This window comes from Micromys minutus (genome assembly GCF_963924665.1).
Source record: "Micromys minutus genome assembly, chromosome: 11".
Classification (NCBI taxonomy): Eukaryota; Metazoa; Chordata; class Mammalia; order Rodentia; family Muridae; genus Micromys; species Micromys minutus.
In genome coordinates, this window is record NC_137980.1 from 50446910 (window position 1) to 50467215 (window position 20306).

The 20306-nt window shown below is 44.1% G+C and overlaps 1 protein-coding gene across 1 annotated transcript; it reads left to right on the forward strand.

Annotated features, from left to right (window-relative positions):
* Positions 1 to 8941: 8941 nt before the first annotated feature.
* On the forward strand, positions 8942 to 18252 carry DSN1 (DSN1 component of MIS12 kinetochore complex; the record flags this gene model as incomplete). Its single annotated transcript, XM_080924744.1, has 10 exons — positions 8942 to 8966; positions 9291 to 9614; positions 11795 to 11868; positions 12594 to 12666; positions 13549 to 13639; positions 15280 to 15339; positions 15719 to 15826; positions 16780 to 16912; positions 17691 to 17778; positions 18167 to 18252. 10 exons carry the CDS (start codon positions 8942 to 8944, stop codon positions 18250 to 18252), a joined length of 1062 nt encoding a protein of 353 aa, XP_080780870.1.
* Between the last annotated feature and the right edge of the window lie 2054 nt (positions 18253 to 20306).

Genomic DNA, 20306 nt, shown 5'->3' on the forward strand with positions numbered 1-20306 from the left:
ATCATAATCCGCAGTCTCCCTCCTGTCGCTACTTCCTAGCTGGTTCCTGCCACCAGATGGGTGGCCTTAGCCTAGAGCCAGGTTTTCTCCTCTGGGCTCTCTATAGCACTAGTCCTCGGTCTCCTGTGTCCTCTTGTGTACTGTTCCATCCTGTGGATTTGTGTGACCTTGGCTGTCTCCTCCCTGCCCCAACAAACTCACATGCCCACCCCATCGAGGAAGGGCCGCGTCTGTCTCCCAGTTCCAAGGTTTCGTCTCAGGTCTGGAATTATCTTGTCTTGTGTTTGTATTTTCTCTCACTAGAGGCATCCGCTTCTTCCCTGGATCTTGCCACTCCATCTCTTCAGTCCTCAGCCTCCTCCCACTCTGCCTCCTGTCTTCCCCGTCCTCAGTCTCCTAATAGCATCACCTTCCACTGGGAGGATGTTGGTGGACTTGTCTTGCTCTTCACCTTTGTGTCTTCTGCACAGCCCACTCTTAGTGGCTTTGGTATAAAGCAGGGTAAGCTCAACCTCTCTGTCCGTCTCATCAGCACCTCCCCTGCAAATCAGCTCATCTTGACAGAACCTAATCCCCTGAACCAACAGCATCTGCAGTTTGCAGAATCCACAGATCCATGAAAGGGGACTGAGGACATGGTCCTGGGCCACAGTCCCTGCTCAGGGCGTCTCTACCTGATCACTTTTCTCCCAGGACCCTCCTCTTCCCTCTGCCTACCCAGTGATCTGGCCTCCCCTTCCTGCCCTTCATTAGTTCCCTGGGCCTTAAAGGAAGAAGCTTTGGTTTTCTCTGAATATCCTGGAAGGACCGAGGCAGTTGAGTCCCAGCTTCTTTGTCACACCACATGCAAAGCCACCTGTGCCATGAAGAGAGACCTCAGCTGGCAGTCTCCTAAGTTTGAGCCTTCGGTTTTACGGTCCTCTTAGGAACACTATAATGACCCCATAGGCCTCAAACATCCTTTGTGATTTGGGGCTCTGTAGCCTCCCCTGGATCCATGGGCCCTAGCAACCTTTATTGTTCTCTTGGCTCAACCATTATCTTTGTGCCTTAGTTTACTTCTCCACACAGGGGGATCACCCACATCATTCCTAGCATCTATCCAGACCTTTTGGTGCCTCTGCAGCTGGACATTGCTAACGTGGCTTGCCTTAGGAGTACTAGGTTGCCAAGGGAGCTGGGGCACCACTGGCAACTCTGTCCCCTTGGTAGAAACATCACCCACCAGGAACACTGACAGAAGTGTGGATTGTTGGCTCCACTGAAGCAGACCCAGCAGGCCGGGGTATGAAAGAGCCTCCAGTCATTCTTGTGTACACAAGTTTGCCAATAGCAACAAGGTTCTGGGCCCAGGTGAGCTTTCTTTCATGTAGCCTGGGCAGGAACTGGGGCTGGCCTGAGCCAAGAACAATGGAAAACAACCAGTCAACAGAACTCCTAGATTCAGGGCCTCTTGCCCCAAACAAAAGAACACTGGCATTTCCTCTTTCTGGAAGCTGGAGTGAGGGCCACAGTCTTGCAGCTTTCCCCTTATCTCTCTGGCTCCATTTCAGCCCAGAGCACCATCCCCCACTAATTTGGATTTTCAGGAAAACTGCTTAGGTGATCACAGCAGGCAAGGGAGGGTGTCCCTGGAGGCAGGAGGCAAGAACCCTTTTCATTTATCCATTGGAATCCTTACCATTGCCAAAGCGCCTCTGTCCAAGGGGAAAGTAACCCAAGGTTGCAAGAAGAAAATCTCATTCCTGCTCACCTTATCCTCCCGATTCCAGGGAGACCTTATAGACAGGGCCAAAAATCAGTTCCAACCCCCAGTGCCTCGGGAAGAGCTAGAGACTGCCTTTTCTCTCCATCCTGGCTCCCCTCCTCAACCTGGCCAATACTGTGAAGCCCCTTCCTGCTCAGCCTGGTTTCCTGGTGAGGGTCCTGCAGTCGTGGGCCCTGCTGGATCCCCCAGGAGGGAAGGGACCAAGGGCATCCTTGGGCCAACTATCCACCTCTCCCTTCCACTGTTCTGTCCTCCTCTCCCTTCCACTACCCCTCGGCCTTTCTATCTTTAAAGGCTCCTTCCCAGGACACTGGGTGGTAGACGGCATCTAGTCCACCAGCTGTCCTTGCCCCGAGTCTTATTTCAGACGTGAGAACTGTACAGTGTAAACTTACAAAGTGTTTTTAATGGTTGTAGATTGGAAATAAAGTATGTCATATAAACAGTTGCCTGCTCTCTGCTTTTCCCTAGAAAGGCTGGGGGGGGGGGGTTGGAGGGGACAGGGTGGGGGGGGGGTGAGGTGGAGGGCAGCCGATTTGAAAGCAGACATCATTCCACCTGGAGCTTCTTGGGGGGTGAGCTGGAGTCAACTGGCTAGTTTGGAATCACCTAGATGGGGCCACTATGGTGAGTGTCTACATGCCCCCTCCTCTCTCTCTTGCCCTCTTGGGCCCTTACTCTCCCCCACCTTGTCCCTCCTCTCTCCACTCCCTTACCCCTCTCTCTCCACATGCTCATGGTCGGCCTATGCTTCTCTACTCTTCTTCTGGTCTCTCTGCCCCTACTACCCTTTTAACTCTCCTTCCCATGCCCTGAATAAACTCTTTTCTGTACTATACATACATTGTGTGGTCCGTCAGGGGAAAGGGATTCCCAACATGGGTCCCTAGAGGCATCCTCCTTGCCCCCATGCCTCACCACACCTCCATGGGCCATACACCCCTCCCCCACTCTCTTCATCTTTTTTTTCTAACAGAAACTCCACACCAAGAAAAGCTTTGGTCATCAGGATCATCTTGGACACCGTTTAGTGTATGTGAGGGACGCAGTAAAGAAGCTGCCAACTCAAACTCCATATTATGGTTAAGTTGGGGGTTTTTTGTTTGTTTGTTTTTGTTTTAATATATATGTGAGTACACTGTAGCTGTCTTCAGACACACCAGAAGAGGGCATCAGATTCCATTACACATGGTTGTGATCCTGCATTCAAATGAAATTTAGTATGCATCCTAATAGCTTTACCCACATTAGATTCTTCTATAACCAACGTAAGAGGGTGAGTGTATGCATCTGCAAGCCAATTTCCCCTCAAAAAAGGTCCTGGAAAGGCAGTATGGGCTCTAATGTTCCCTACAAATATAGGAAATTGTCTTTGCCAAATCAAAGTCTGTAATTTCAATAACTGATCAAGAACTGCTGACACAGGGGTGATATAAGCGTCAGTTTCTAAAGGTGACAAAATTTGAGCAACATAGATTCTATCAGTGTAAATATTTAGGGCTTCTTCAGGAAACCTCTACAAAGCATAATTTCAGCCACTGAGCAGATTTAACTGCTACTTGATAGGTCTCGTGAATCTCTTCAGATACCACAGAAGCAAAGCCATTAGAGGATCCATCTGTAAAAACTAAACTGGCATGGGGAAGAGGGACAGAGGAAACCACCTTAGGAAACACGATGGGATGCTCTTTAAAAACTGAGCCAATTTATTAGTAGGATAATGATTATCAAGTTCACTAATAGGACTGCATAAAAAATAGCCCAATCTCTATGGGTTTGTGCTTTAAAAAAACATCCTTACTCTTTAGTATAAGGTGTAATGATAACTTCTGACTCTTTTCCAAAAGGTTTGCACTGCTACTTTTGTGCTTTAAATTATTAAATTAATAACAGCTTGGGGTAAGAAACAACAATTCTCAAAGGTGAGGTTAGTAAATGTACCCAGAAAATATGTCTTTGCTGTCAAATTCTCTTGTGGAAGTATAATCAGATGGAAATACTAATAATTGTAAGGGTATTGAACAATCTATACATTTCAAATGAGCTATTTCCAATGTTTTTGAACCTTTTGCAAACAATCTCTGGCTTCAGTAGCAAGTTGTCTATCAGAGATGGGATCAGCGTTACTCTTAAGAACACCAAACAGAGGACACAAGTGTCCAGAGAATATAAACTTTTAGTTGCTTCACAAATTATAGCAGTTGCAACTAGACAGCCTGAAAAGGTGTTAATATTCAAATAAATATTTTAATTCTCTAAAACCAGAAATATGAGGAATATCCATTTGCCATAATGGGTTAGGTACAAGTCCAAGAGGGTTAACAGCATTGTGTGGTATAGGAAGAAACTGAGGACATCCAGGACAAATCTTTACAATTTGACGTGCACATTCTCTAGAAATTTCAAATTTTCAAATAGCCATTACTATTTTGATGGTAAAGAATGAGATTATAATCTGTCTGGTATACAAATCAGCTGTGACATTGCCTTTACTAAATACCCTATAAAATATGGGACAGTACGTTCTCTCAAATTAAGTTGTATCTGTATATACAATTGCAAAACTCAAGAATTAGCAGTGTCTAAAGATGAAACATTTTCAAGCAATTTTAAACCATAAGATATATATCGGCTATCAGTATATAAATTTAAAGTTCTACTAATCTTTTAACCTTTAAAAACAGTGGCCACAGCACATAATCTAATAATCTATGCTGCAGCAGGGGGAAACTCAAGAGAATGAACACGTGATCCAATTGTATATACAGCTTTCCCACTGATGAACCATCTATAAATACAGCAATTGCATTATCTATGGGCTGCATGCATAAATTTACAGGAAATATAAAAGCATGCATAGGGAAAAGAACTTTAACAACTTGTCTTTCGAATAATGATTTATCAATTTTGCCTGAAACGTTTGCACATTCAATAAGCCAAACATCAGTATTTAGCAATAACCAATTTAATTGCTGTTTGGAATAAGGAACAAATATTTCATCAGGTTAAGACATTTCCTTCTTTAAAATAATACCTTCATGATTCTATCATACAATTCTGTATTAACACAGCAAAGGATGTTAGAACTTTACTTAAAGAGGAAGAAAGATGAATTCACATTAATGGTTACTTTTGCTAAAAGGATTACTGTGGTTTAAGGCAAAAATACAGACAGCCAACAATTGATGCTAGTCTATATAATATCTGTTGTTAACTAATTGCTTCTCCTGTATTTTCTGCAAAACTTCCCATCCCTCAGTTAACTGTAGAGAGGGACTAAGATATAACTGATAACCCAATTATTTGGCTCCTGTTCTGGAGCAACAACCACTCCCCAAGATAATAAAGCTCATTGTAAAAGCAAAAACTCTAGCTAACAAAGCATCTACAACAGTAAACATTGAGGATTTTAAGTCGCAACTTAAACAAGCAAAACAATAGAAGACCATCAGCCGTTCCCTGAGGCTAAACTTTTCAAAGACACCCACTGCTTCAAGGGCTCTTAAAAACCACAAGCAGACAAGCCAAATGCAAACCTTTTACAATCCCAAGAACGCAAAGGAATAGTATAAAAACAATCTTTTAAATCTATTTAAAATTTAAATCTTGGAATGGCGGCTGCTGGGGTGGTAAGCCAGGCTGTAATGCTCTCCTAAATTCCACATCCTCATCAACCCTTCTCAAAGCTGCAACAATCTCTACCTGCCTGATGTTTTCCCCAATTACAAATATGTGAGTTAAAATCCTGAGCCTGTGATCAAACTGCAAACTGCAGTCAATGGAACACCAGCAGTTTTACCATAAATTTTAAGTTTCTTTTGTAACATTAGAGCATAACCACAATTTTAGAAAAGCAAAACCAGTTTTTTTAAACAGTGCAAATGATTTATTCTTTATAAAAAATACCAAATTCACTACTTTTACACCACAAAGTTTGGCTGCAAGTTCTTATATATGAATGCATGATGAAGTAGCTTTTAATACCTCATTATTTTAAATCGTATCTTTTAAGTCTGTTTTCTCAAACAAGAATTACATAAAATATTATCCCAAGTTTAGGGTATCCATAGAAAACACGTGGCTCATGCCATGTGTTGTTGTTTAGGATGACTCTGATCAAGTTACTAATTTTAAACAAACTTTTGTTACCAAAGTTACAAATTTTTAATCATACCCAATTGCTTATAAGCCAATAATCTAAGACCTAGACATGCGGAGTATATTTATACCTTAACCAGTCAAAAGCAAACATGATGTTGGGATTCTGTAAACCCCACCCCTCAATTATCTGGCAATAGCCAGGTATGCTCCGCCCCAGTGACCTGACACTACAAAAGGGGCTGCTTGACCCCTCCTATCTCTCTTGCTTTCTTGCAGCCTGGCTCTCCCAACTATCCCTATTCTTCCCCTTCTCTTCCCCCCTCTCTCTCCACGTGCTCATGGAGACTCTGCTCCTCTATTCCTCTCTCTCTATTCTACTATTCCTCTCTCTCTCTCTCTCTCTCTCTCTCTCTCTCTCTCTCTGCCTCTACTACCCTCTTAACTCTCCCATGACTTGAATAAACTATTCTGTACTATACCATCATCATTGTGTGGCTGGTCCCTCAAGGGGTAGGGATTCCCAACCTGGGCCCCCCAGAGGCATCTCCCTTGCTCCCAGGCCCTGCTGCACCTCCATGGGCCATATCCCTCCCCCGACTTTCATATCTCTCTACATCCTTTCCCTAACATTGATGCCCCGTGACTTCATCTTTTAACAACATTGGTGCCTGGCGACTTTTCCTTTCACAAGAAGTGACCACACATCTTAGATATTTAGACCAGATAAAATTCTTGTGATTGGGCCAATTAGCATTGCAAAGGAAGGTGTGTTTTCCCAAAGTTAAGGCATGCAGTTCAGCTAACCCTTTGCAGGTGAGGGTTGGGCATAACTCCGAACACTTGGGAAGGGCAGTCAGTGCTCTTAACCACTTAGCCATCTCTACAACCCGAGTAGGAACTTCTGAAATACACATTCCTACCTTTTACCAAAATGCTTGCAAGGGACCACAATTACATCAGAAGAATGGCCAAAATCATCAAAAGTAGGCTTCAGCTGGCCATCTTCTGTTTCTTTGGGGACCTTTTTTTTTAACTTTCGTTTGAGACAGGGTCTCACTATGTTTCCTTGGCTGGCCTGCAGCTTTCTGTGTAGACCAGGATGGCCTCAAAGGCAGAGGGAGATATCCCTGCCTCTGTCTACCCAGTACTGGGATTAAAGGCCCATGCCAACCACAAGTGGCCTTCTGGAATCTTACTACTTACTCTCAATTCACAAGGCTCAGATCTGAAAGAAATCACTTCATTGATGTATGGGGGCATTCTGTTGCCTCTATACCTTGTCCTGAAGAAGATACTCCCAGGTATGAGACAGTGGAGCAGGCACGGGTTTGGCTCCTGGGAGCACTGAACATCTGGGGTCAACATAGAAGGGTAGAAGGAGAAAGGAAAGGCTTTCCAAGCAAAAAGCGTGTTTGAACTAAGGAGCAGAGGCAAGAACTGGCATGGGGTAGCGGCAGTGGGGTTGGCCTACAGTCTTAACACTGGCAAGGGGTGTGCTTGAACTTTGCTGGGTATTTAAGGGCCCATGGGAGGGGCCCATGGTGCAGGAGTAGGTAGGCAAGGGACAAACTGAGCTCAGAGCTCCAGTTTTCCTAGGAGAAAGTCACTGTCTACACTCTTGGGAGTCAAAGAGATAGATGGAAAAGCGATGGCCCGGAACAGGAGTACATCACCAGACTCTGACTTTCGTGGGCGGGATTATGGAAGGAAAAGTCACCAAACTGCTGCTTTGGAGAGGACAATTCCCAGGTCTGGGTGTAGCTGCAGAGGCGGTCGATCGGGATCTGGGGGAGAACAGCAGGACAAGGTGGATTAAGGCGGCAATGTTGAACACTGCAGTACGCATGCGCTCCGCTGGAGGCGCCGGTGGTGCGTGAGAGCGCGGAAGCCGCGGGTCGCACATGCGCAGTTATTCGGCGGGAGTTTCGTAGGTAGCTGGGGCGGCGCGGAACCAGGAACCGGACTAACGGGGGAGAGGATCCGCTGCGGTGATCGCGAGTCTGCAGAGGTGACCTTGGATTTACTGTTTCAGGAGCGGAGGGAGGGGATCTGGGCTGGACTGGTGTCACTCTGGGGTTCGGAAGTCGCAGACATCTCCCCGGATGTGGTTCGCTCTCCCCTCAACCGCTTCTCTGCCCAACCCCACCCTCCGCTCCCAGCTGCAAGGCCCCTGGGCTTGGAGACGTTTTCCTGACAGGACACCTGAAGCCACTCCTCTCTCCCCTGGCACGCTGGCATCCCTGACTCCAGATTGTGACCACTGACAGGACAGAGGACTGGGGTGGCATCCCGGGTTGCATTGCTGTGCTCCGGACTGGCTGCCTCCAGAACCTGGGCCTCCTGATACAGTATCTTACTCAGACTTGTGGAACGTGTTGAATGGCATAAAGATGTAAGAAGGCAGTTAGGTGTACAGGCTCATGAGCGCCTAAATGTCTGTTATCCAAGCTTGAGTCTGTGATCAGCCATAAGGATTGTTGTGATTTAGCTCCTTGAAGGACCCTTCTTTGTCCTTGCATCCATCTGTTCTTCTTTACCAAACATCCTCCACATTCAAAAGTCTTGGGAAGGAGATTTACATACCTTTGTTCTCGTCTGTTGTCTGTGACAGATGCTGGGAATGGGAAAGGAAAAGATGTGTGGCCACCAAATCTGCCACAGAGAAGTGACTTTGTCTTTAAGCAGTGTTGGGAAGGATGAGTCTGCCTTATGGGTTGGACAAATGTGTGCAGAGATTTAAGAGTAGGCTTTCCTGGAATGGCAGGATCTGGAGAGACTGAATCTGAGTCGATAATGTGGGGTTGTTTGTTTTCTAGTTTGGAAAACAAAGATCCTAATACCCGCCATCAGAACTGGGGACTAGTGACTCAACAGGATCAGGAGCCAAGATAGGTTCTGTGTACTGAGTTCTTGAAGACAGCAGTCAGTGATCCTTGTTGAGGATCTTGGAGGGGGCACGTGAGGGCGTTGAAGCACAAGGCCTATTATGGGATATAGAATAGCCTGTGAGACTGGAGCTGGGGTGTGAAGAACAGGTGACCTCACTGTCCTCTTTTCCTATTTTCATCCAGGATGACTTCAGTGACCAAATCAGAAGGTGAGTTTTACAGTGAAATTCAGTGCCTCTTGCTTTGGGTTCAGGCTCCTGAACTATCACAGAGCCATAATGGCTCCTGGTGGATTTGGAATCACAGGTGTGTGGATTTGCAAAAAGGCCTTCTCTGTGTTTCTATCACCAGGGAAATAGGTTTCCTTCCTCCTTCCCTCCTGCCTAGGTTCCTAGGAAGCTGATATTCCAACTGTATGCCATCTCGTGGGCATGTGCATTTTCTGTTTGTCACCCTTTGCGCAGAGACTTTCTGTGGTTTGTGTCTGAGGTAGGTTTGATTTTATATTTTGACTTTTCTATAACAAATGCTAGACCAGGAACCAACGAAGTCCGAGACTCGGGATCATCAATTAGCAGCAAGTCTCAAGCCTTTGGAAGCATTGCCTCAGTCCTCTGCCTGCCACGAAACGATGACGCAAGGCATTTCAAAGGAAACAAACCACCTTGGCTGGAGCCCTGGAGAGAGGGAAGGTTGTGGTGCTGACCACCAGGAGGGACCTCAGATGAGAACCTTTCATTTGTCCCCTCAAGAACAGTCTGTCCGTCATCAAGAGAGAAGGCAGTCCTGGAGACGAGCAAGCATGAAAGAAACAAACCGGCGGAAGTCTTTGGCTCCCTTTCACCCAGGCATCACAGGTGGGGTGCTGTGCACATAAAGCAATGGATTCCCAGCTCGTCTAAGAGGCATGGAGAAACGAATGTCAGAAAGTGTAGCAGGTAGACAGGACCTGGCTATATTTTAGCAATGCGGCTTTGAACACATCACCTCCTTGAGCCTCAGTTTCCTTACCTATAAAATGGAGATAATTCCCATTGCACATTCTTGGTTATAAATTCTGATGCCACCCACCTAGTTAGTATTTAGTATTCATTGCTGTATTCATATTAGCTGCCATGAACAGAAATCCTGGTTGTGAATTGTTTAACACGTCATCCTATCTAGGATGCTAGGGATTTGAGTTTCTTCTGTAGGTGGGACAGAAGGCCAGTGGGTTGATAACCTGCCTGATTCTAGCCTTTTGAACTAGAAATGACTCAGAAGGAAGATGCACATAAAAATACATTAAATGGGGATAGGTATGTAGTTCAATGGTGAGGTACATATTTATGGTACCTGAGGCCCCACATTCAATTCCCAAAACCAAAAAAAAAAAAAAAAAAAAAAAGTAACAAAAAGTAAAATGGTTTTTAGGGATGATGCCATATTTGAATGTAATTTGTGACTTTTGTCTAAGTTTATAATGACTTGATATGTCAGTATCAAAGTACAGGATGCAATGCAGAAAAGTCTAGCTTGAGCCTAAGCTCCACCTCCTTTGTATTGACTCCTCAGTCAGCTGGGGAAATAAGCCCTTGGCAGTTAGCAGACCCTCGGCATTAAAGCTGTGGGGATCTCTCTTGAAGCACCACTGTCCTTTGAAGTGGCTGCATGTCTGGAAGGGATCTGAGTAAAACAGCCAAGTCCAAACACTGCTGCCGTAGTGCCATGAGCTCTGTTGCCCAGAGGTGCAGGGAAGTGCTGTCCATGACTGGCCCTGCCTCCATTCCCAATCCACAGCATCGGTGGACTCACCCATGTAACGAGATGAGTAATTTTTTCTGGTATCCCTGGCTACCTGGCCAGGCTCCCTTGCTTATGGCCAGAAAGACCTTCAGCTGAAGGGAATGAATTCATTAAGCCAACTTCCAACTTTGTGATCATTTTTAAGTGGGTGCCGTTGTTTGGGTCCGTGACTCAGGGTTGCGTAAAGCATCTATCTCCCAGTCCACTCGCAGGCCTTGCTGTACAGCCTTGAGCAAAGTGTCTAAGCAGCCTGGGTACCACAGTGTTGCCGTCTGTTAGCAGATAGACTCGGTGCCAGGCTTGGCCATTCCTGCCTCACCTCAGCACTTTGGAGTCCAATACAGGAGGATTGCCAAAAGTTTAAGACCAGCCTGGGATATAGTTTAAGACTGTGTTTCCAAAAAACCCAAATAAATAAAAGATATTTGCCTTAAGATTGTAGTGAGACGTGCAGAGCAGGGAAGAAGAGTGTTAGAGAGCAGGTTTCAGCAGGTACTGGCTGCTGGTCTTAGCTCACCACAGGCAGCATGCTACAGCCCCTGCTGACACACTTGGACTTAAAGCATGGCTTCTTCAGCCTGTCTGCCGACAGTCCACTTTCCTTACCTGATGGAGTCTCTTCATTTGTAAAGTGGAGCTTACATTGTTTCTAAGAAATGATTTCTACTTTTCAGTGCTGAGGTTAAGATTCAGTCCATGCACAATGAAGGCAAGGGTTCAACCACCGAGCAACAGCCCCACCCCAGAAAACAGCTCTTTGGATTATGTGCTAAAGCACATTGCAGTGCCTGTTATACAAATGCCTTCTAAGAAAAGGTTTTTCCGTGTAGCCCTGTCCTAGAACTTGACCTGTAGACCAAGCTGGCCTTCAGTTCACAGAGATCCTCCTGCCTCTGCTCCCAAGTGCTGGGGTTAAAGGCATTTGTGCTGCCACCACTAGTCTAAATTATTTTGATCTGCCTTGTTTGTTTTTAATTGACATTCAAAGCAGTTTTTCATTATGATATTGTCAGTTACTTTGTTAAATAAAAGAAGATTTTAATACATGAAAAGATCCGATTAACACTTGAAATTTCAGATGCATGAAAGTGTCCACTTCATTCCTCAGTGAGCCTGGAAAAATTAGAATTCTGTTCTTCCCCCGAAGGCAGATTGCCTTAGGCTGGGTTACTTGGAGAGGGAGGAGGTGGTTCAGTTTTGTCGTCTGGCTGACTTAAGTTTGACGTTCATTGAATGCGTGGTTTTCCGTCAGAGCTCAGCAGGGAAATCAGTTTGGAGTTAGAACAAAGCCAACGTCTTGGCTCCCTCCTGCTCTCCAGCTTCCAGGTAAGAGTTTCAGGGACCCTAAGTGGTGTTATCTCTAAGTGTCACAGCTTCAGGGAGATGCCAGTATCAGTGAGGGACCCAGGAAACGATGCTTTGCCGTGCTGGGGGTTGATTTAAAAGCCAGTTCTCACCTGGGCAGCTGAGTGGAGCAGCTGAGGGGCTTCCCAGTATCTTACTCATTGGCAGCAAGTGTTGGGAATTTCAGGTGGAGAGAGGTCAAAATCAGTTACTGTAGATATTTCAGGGCTAGACATGCTAGACCAGTGTGAGAAGCATGTTTGCCTTGTGTTTTATGGCATAGGTGCTTCTGACTGTTTAGATGAGCAAGTAATTTGTGTGAATTAAATGACCATTGTTTTCCCTGAGTTAAAAATCAAAACATAAGCCAGGTGTGGTAGAACTTACCTTACAGGTAGATCTGAGTTCAAGGACAGCCTGGGCTATGCAGAGAAACCCTATTTCCAAGAAAGAAACAAAAAAAGTGTATCATTCATGTGTGTGTATATAAACATATATAAATATATACATTTGTATATTAATATATTTTTAAAATATATAGAGTGAACAACAGAATTTTTCCGTATATACTTACCTATATAAAAAGTGACAAAAAAATTAGGCTCTGTAGTTTTATCATTAAGTTCATAGTAACAAGAAGCCGTACCGTCTTACTTGGGAGACTTTGGTTGTACTAAAAAGCTCTTTCTTCTTTTTTTCTTTTTTAGTTCTCTGTTGAAAAACTTGAACCTTTCTTAAAGAGCACTAAGGACTTCAGCCTTGAATGTTTTAGAGCAAAAGGTGAGTTGCTAAGCTAGACAGGTCTCTGACTTTTCCCATTCCTTCCTTTGGAGCCAGCCAGTGTTTTCAGTGTCCTCTTTAAAACCAGTTCCCCAGGGTGTTAAAAGTTGTTCCTTACCACCATGAGCTCCTCAGGTTGCCTGGTGGGGAAAGTGAAATTATGTATCCGTCTATGTCTAACATGCCTCCCATGTAGCTGTCTCAGAAAAGGATAGTTTTCTTTTTATTTTTGTTGCCCCACCCCCACCCCACATACACATATATAGTTAGTTTTCTATTACCGTGATAAAATATCATGACCATGGCAACTTATAAAAGAAAGTATTTAATTGGGCTTACAGTGTCAGGGAACCAGAGTACATGGTGGCAGTGCAAAGGCATGGTGGCGGAAATACCTGAGAGCTCACATCTTGGTGGCAGTGCAAAGGCATGGTGGCGGAAATACCTGAGAGCTCACATCTTGATCTGCAGGCAGGGCAGAGAGTAATAGAACTAGTCTTTTGAAACCTCAATACCCACCCCTACAGACACTTCATTCAACAAGACCACACACCCCAATCCTTCCCCCAAAAGTTCCACCAACTGGGACCAAGTATTCAAACATAGGAGCCCATGGGGGCCAGTACCTTTTAATCCATCACAATCATCCCTGGGTTCTGGGTACCAAACCCAGGACTTTGAACTTGCTAGGAAAGTTCTCCGCCATGGAGCTAAACTTCCAAGCCCAAAATAAAATCTTTGCATACTTACATGACTGTTTTGTGTGAATGAGAGCCAGAATTGGATAGGAAACCCTAGACTAGGAAACCCCTTAATATCTTTGTCATCTACATGTTGTAAACACTTGTAGTCTATTTTATGAAATAAATTTATCTTCTCTAGCATCTTCTCTTTCGGAAGAACTGAAACACTTTATAGACAAGCTGGGAAATGATGGAACACTACAAAAATGTTTTGTTGAAGATTCAAAAGAGTAAGCGCTATTCCCCTTCTGTTCTTAATTATAACTGAGTTAAAACTTGATTATAATTAAACCATTGCTTACATAAGTCTGTCCAGCACCTATGTTCCGCCACACTGTATAATTATTTATTTTTGCTTTCTTGAGATAGGGTCTCGGTAGTCTAGATTGGCCTCAAGCTTTTGGTAAACCTACTGCATCCACCGTCCACATGTTGGGATTAGAGGTATAAGCTGCTGTGCTCATCCTGTACCAGGCTCCTCCAGATGATGAAGGGGATGTAGTGACAAGTCAAGTCCCATTTGTCATATTTGTATTAGAGAACATAACACAGGAAATTCAGTCTCAGCTAGTGATAATCCAGGAAGCCAGCAGGCAGGATAGTGATGAAGGGAGGAGGACCCTCATGGTTTCCCTTTGGGACCGGAACACAAAAGACCTGGGTAGTGGAAGGGGACAGCTGTGGGAAGATTGAGGGGACCATTCCTTAGGTCTCTGGTGCAGGGGCAGCTTATATGCCAGTTCTCTTGGCAAGCCAGAATATTAGCAGAGTGGACTGGCAAGGTGGCTGGTTGGGGAAAGGTAAGCGCTCTGACTGGGCAAGCTGATGACCTCATTTTATCTATGCCTCATTTGGTTTAAGGAAGGGAATTCATTGTTAAAAGTTGTTACTTCTACATACACTGTATCATACGCACACATAAACACACACTAGTAGTAATAAGTAGAATTTATGTTAATAAGGTATCATCCCCTTGGTGATCCTTCAAGGGTAGGGCTTTCATCACAACTTCTAACTCCACCCTGGAACAAGTCCCGCACTTGATCTGAATTTGGAATTCATGCAATGTCTTCCCTTCCACAAGTTCTTGAGAGTGACATTTCTAATCAGACATGAAATATATTGGCCCAACAAAACCTCTTTGTGTGTTTAAGCACAGGCTTCTGCATCTCTGCTGGAAGTACTGTCCACATGCCTTGGTACACAAACAAAATTTCATTTGCCACTGCTAATGTGTCTTTACCATGGAGAAAGCCACGAATGTCTCCGTAGTTAGGCAGTTTCAGTTTCTACTTCTTTTCTGTTAGAGAGACTCATCTAATTGAGCTGAGCCATGAGAGATTGCTGCGCTGTGAGGAGTCACAACAGTCTTAGGAACCAAGTTATGGGCTGGAGAGATGGGTCAGCCGTTAAGAGCACTGACTGCTCTTCCAGAGGTCCTGAGTTCAAATCCCAGCAACCACATGGTGGCTCACAACCATCTGTAATGGGATCCAATGCCCTCTTCTACAGTGTACTTAAATAAGTAAATCTTAAAAAACAAAGAAAGAACCAAGTTACTAGGTTTGCTTTTTAATTCTGTTTGCTGTAGTCATGGACTTTTAAAGCTAAGGAGGAAGAGTAAAGAACTATCTTTAGAAAGATTAATCTCCATGATATGAATGAGAATTGATGAGAAAAACAGACTTTAAAACTACTTAGCTTTTGTGAGTACAGAGTAGATGTTGTGTTGTACCCCCTCCCCCAAGCACCTTTTCTGAACCATAAAAAATAACAAATATATTTTTGTGCTATTAAGGTTATGTAACTCATTAAAGCAAGTGTTTGATGGAGGATTCGGAGTAATCCCATAATATCATCTGTATTCCAGAAAAGCACCAGATTTTTCGCTGGAAGCATCAGTAGCAGAGGTTAAAGAATATATAAAAAAGTAAGTGAAAGGACGGAGCCTTCCCTGGGAAACTGAACTTTGTTCTCCTTCCAGGAAATTACAGAACCTGAGCGCATGCTTGGTGCACGTGGTGGGCAGAACTTGTGTGTCTGCTTTAGAAGCTGCAAGGCTTATGAACAGCCCTGATGGACAGTTTGATAGGGTGGAGTCTAGGAAATAAGAGTGTTAATTTGATTTTAACAACTTGTGTATTACTTGATTATATTAATATGCTCTGAACCAGTTGAGCTTTCTAATCCTTTAACGAGTTTTTAATGCATTTTATAACCAGATTATATGCCTAAAGTACTTACTGTTGCCCTGAGTGATTACAAATGTGACTGAAAGTTAACTAAATTTCCCTTCTCAAATTCCACAGGTTTTCTTTAGAGAGTCAGGCCTGGGATCGGCTCTTGGAGAAGTACCAGAACGAGGCTCCACCTGAAGAGATGCCCAGGTTAGACCAGAGAACTGGAAAGGAGCCACTGTCTTTTTTTTTTTTTTTTTTTTTTTTTTTTTTTTTTTACTTTGTGGAGTTTGACCTAAGTTTCTTTCAAGTCCATTTGTATAGATTGAGTGTTGAATCTGTTATCTTACTTCAGTCAGTTTAAAGTGTCTGTTCCTGGTGCAAAGGGAGGACCCAGAACGGAACTGCTTCTAGGTTGTGGTTTTGGCCACTGTTCACAATGCTCGGGAACGTGCACAGAGCCATCTTGCACCTGTTCACCTGGTTCACGTTGTACCAGCAACGGTTTTGAGTGGTAGATAGCAGAGTCCCTTGGCCTTAGTGAAAATAGACAGCGTGTAGGGAATGGCACAGGAAGTAGAAACTGTGAGAGGCCATCTTTGGTAGTTAAGTCAGGTACATGGGAAAGCACTAGAATTTGGTTCATTTAGCTTCTGAACTAGTTTTGTTCATTTAAAATATGGTCTCATAAGGCAGCGATGGGTAGTTTCAGCTCCCCAGATGGGCCTCAGAGTCACAGTCCTCCTGTCTCAGCTTCCCGGTTGCTAGGATTCTGAGTGTAGCATCACAAACATCTCAGCAGGCATTTGAAAGCTTCTTTTCCCCAACTAAATCTCAACTGCAAAGCCAACTATAAGATAGTAGGTGAGGGCTGGAGAGATGGCTTAGTGGTTAAAAGCACTGGCTGCTCTCCCAGAGGTCCTGAGTTCAATTCCCAGCAACCACATGGTGTCTCACATCCATCTGTAATGGGATCTGATACCCTCTTCTGGTGTGTCTGAAGACAGCTACAGTGTAATCACATACATAAAATAAATAATATTAAAAATGTTAAGTGCAACCCTAATTACAGAAGTGATATAAAAAGGCTTTGAGGAACATGATTTTTGAGGGGGGCAGTGTTTCACTCTCAAAAGCTTTCTTATATTGTTTCCAGGAAATGATTATTAATTTTGTTTTTGTTTTGTTTTTAGAGAATCCACTGAAGTCAAGGTGGATCCTGCATTCTACCTCAAGTCTTCCCAGAAGGAAGTTCTTTGTACGAAGCCCGACTACCAGAAAATACTACAGAGTCAGAACGACGTCTTTGCCTATGTGGAATTAGTAGTAAGTTGCTTCAAGCTTCTAGGTTGATTACCTCCATTTCCAGACTCGTCATCTTCTTTAGCATTATGACATTGTGACAAGATTGGAAGTGACATGTAAGAAGGAATGGATTATTTTGGTTGCTAGTTTTAGTCCACGGTTGCTTAAACCCTGTTGATTTGGACCTGCGGCCATGCAATAGACTGTGATGGGAACATGTGACTAAGGATATTGCTCTCCTCATGAAGATGGCTGAGAAAAAGAGGGAAGGAGTGAGAGTCAGATCCTAACAGCCCCTTCAAGGTTACTCCTGAAGGTCCTGTTGCCTCATGGTGGTAACACTTGAGTAGCAGCAACTAAGCCTTTTAAAGTATAACCTCCGAGGATACTCCAGATGCAAGCATAAGCTTTGGAGGTTAAAAGAGCATATCAATATCTTTACCTTAGGAAAACCTGAAAAATCTTAAAGATGTTAGGTACTAACAACACAGTAATAGGAACGGAGAGTACGGGAGGAGCAGGGCTGCTGTTTTACATACGGTGACTAGTAGTGTCCCCTTGTCGTTACACTCAAACACAACCTAGAGGACCTGGCATCTTATGGGTAGAGGTTTGGGGGTCAGTCTCTTGGGGTATAGAGCAGGATGTGGGGTGTGTTTCAGGGGTGCCAAGAGAGAATGTCTGGCATAAGCATTTCAGGCTGAAAAAGCAGGGCATAGAGCCCCAAAGCAGGAAGGAGCTGGCTTGGCAGTGCAGGGAATCGGGATCCCTGCAGCTCACACTGGCCTTTTCTCTGCAGATGGATGAGCTACAAGGATCAGTGAAGCAGCTGCAAGCCTTCGTAGATGAAACTACTCAGTACCTCCAGGAGGTGTCAGGACAGCTCAGTAAGTGGTTCCCTTGAGGGTAGGCTCTGTCTTTCCAGACGTAAGGTCCTTAAACGGGTTTTACTTCCCACAGGAAGTCAAATGTTGATAGGAAGTGCTTCCATGTAAATTTCATAGATGCACTCCATGAAGATACCCAGTGTTTTGACGGCTTTAGTTTTCAAGGACGTATGAAGTAAAACTGTGGATGCTCTCCCATTGTTTTCCCCGGCTTCCCCCAGCCATTGTCTTTATTTGTCACACCATGCTGGCTTTTCTACTAGACTGCCATCTCCTTGGGGACAAAGACTTCATGTGTCATTTACTACCCTTCACTGTCTGGCACACTGTCCAATACATTTTGTGTGAATTTAATTGAAATGTATCTATTGGCTCCTTTCCTCTGCAGAGAAGAAAAGTATGGAACAGTTGGATTCTTCACCTGCTCGAAAACTGCTCAGTCTCCACCAACAGAGCTCATCTCCCACCCAGTGATCAGGATCCTGTGAGGGATCTTACTTCAAAGCAGTCAGCTGGACAGTCCCAGCTCTCCAGCTCTTCCACTGTTTCTGCGTGGCAGCATGTATGTATCCAGGAGAGTGTGTTAAGGACACTTTAGTAAAAAACAACAAAAACAAAAAAAGACACTTTTGTAGTAGTGTGCAAGATGCTTAAAATGACCTTCAGAACCAGTCTCCCATTACTCTTAAGTATCCTCATGGTCGGCGCTTTTCATCCCATAAAACAATCTAAAGACATCTAGAACCAACCTTAAGGAAATATTTTAGGGGCCAAGGTGGGTTGTCCTCATAAAAGACCAATGCTAAAGTTTGAGTGTGGGTCTGAAGGCCGGTTATAGGATGGTGTCACATAACGGATGGGTGGGGAAACTTTACAAAATGCTGGTTTTCTGAAGTGTCCTAATGTCTGTAGAGTGCTTTAGTTTTTAATACTGAATCGACTTCCTGAAATCTAAATTTATGACAAGAAAGGGTTGAGACAATTCCCCCCACCCACTTTGGGAATTCTCCCATGCCTCCCTAAGAACTGAACCCAGGACTTTGTGAGTGCTAGGGACATACTCTCATGAGCCTCATCTTCAGTTCCTGTGGGGTTTGGGTTTTGTTTTTTTACGTTCTAGTTACTTAATGGCACATGGAACATAAAAGCCCTATGAGCTATATTTTACAAACTGTGTGTTGTCATTTCCTGTGACTGAGATAGTTACTTAAGCTCTTATCTAGAACATTAGAAGGCTGCTGTAAGGACTTGTTTAAAGAGTAAAAGCCTAGCCGAATATGTTGTTGAAGATTTAAAAGTGAGTAGACAGTAATTAATGAGGCGAGAAAGTTAATATCTAATTTGGAATACCATATGGAGAACTCAAGCAGATAACATATTTTTCTGGATTATAAATAAATTTAAGGCCCTGGAGAGATGGCTCAGCAGATAAGAGCACTGACTGCTTCCAGAGGTTTTAAGTTCAATTCCCAGCACCCACATCTGCAATGAGGAGCCGATGCCCTCTTCTGGTGTGTCTTAAGAAAGCAACAGTGTACTCACATATATGCAATAAATAAATAAATTAAAAAAAATAAATTTAAGTTATGCCTAGTTGGAGTGACATTTTTGAACACTATACGATGATGTGTCTCTGCCCTTCATTGCTTTCCTAAAGCACCTTCTGATTGGTTAAAATATAAAGCCTATGGCCTATAGCAAAAGGCAGGATAGTAAAGTGGAACATCCAGAAAGAGGATGTTCCAAAGTGAGCCTTATGAAACTGGAGCATGGTAACCAGCCATTCAGCAGACATAGAGTATAAGTGTGCTAAGATAAGTTACAAGCTAGCTGTGGAACCAGCCTAAGCTAAGGCCAAAAGCATTGTAACTGTAACTTTGGGAAAACATCAAATGCTTGATGAAGCCAGTGCAGATGGAGGACCCAGGGGCTCAGGATTAGGAGGCTGCAGCGGCTTCTATGGAAGATACAGCGGTGGTTGTGGTTGAGGCCTTGAGGATTATGGAAGTAAAGTTGAAGACAAGGAGTAGATCCCCATCACTAAACTGGGCCGTCTGGTTAAGGACATGAAGATACATTTTTGGAGGAGACCATTGTCCCTGTGCAGAGAGGCTACTGGGGGAACAATGTTGCCAAGCCCCACACTGTTCCATGCAAGGTGGGAGGCTGCTGCAGTTCTGTGCATCTCTTCCCTGCCTCCAGAGGCATTGCTCCATGATGAAGAAGCTACTGATGATGACCTGTATAGATGACTGCTACACTTCAGCCAAGGCTGCCTTTGATGCCATCTCCAAGACCTAGAGCTACCTGACCCCTGACCTCTGGAAAGAGACTGTGTTCACAAAGTCTCCTTATCAGGAATTCACTGGTCATCTTGTGAAAACCCACACCAGAGATAAAGATGGTATTACTGACTGTTGTTTCAAGAGCAGAGAAGTCTACTAAAGAGTATAGACTTTGTAACGTGTCTTCATTTCAGTTAATTCTGTCCAAAGTCATCTGTCTTCAAAGGTGACTGCCTTCCTCCA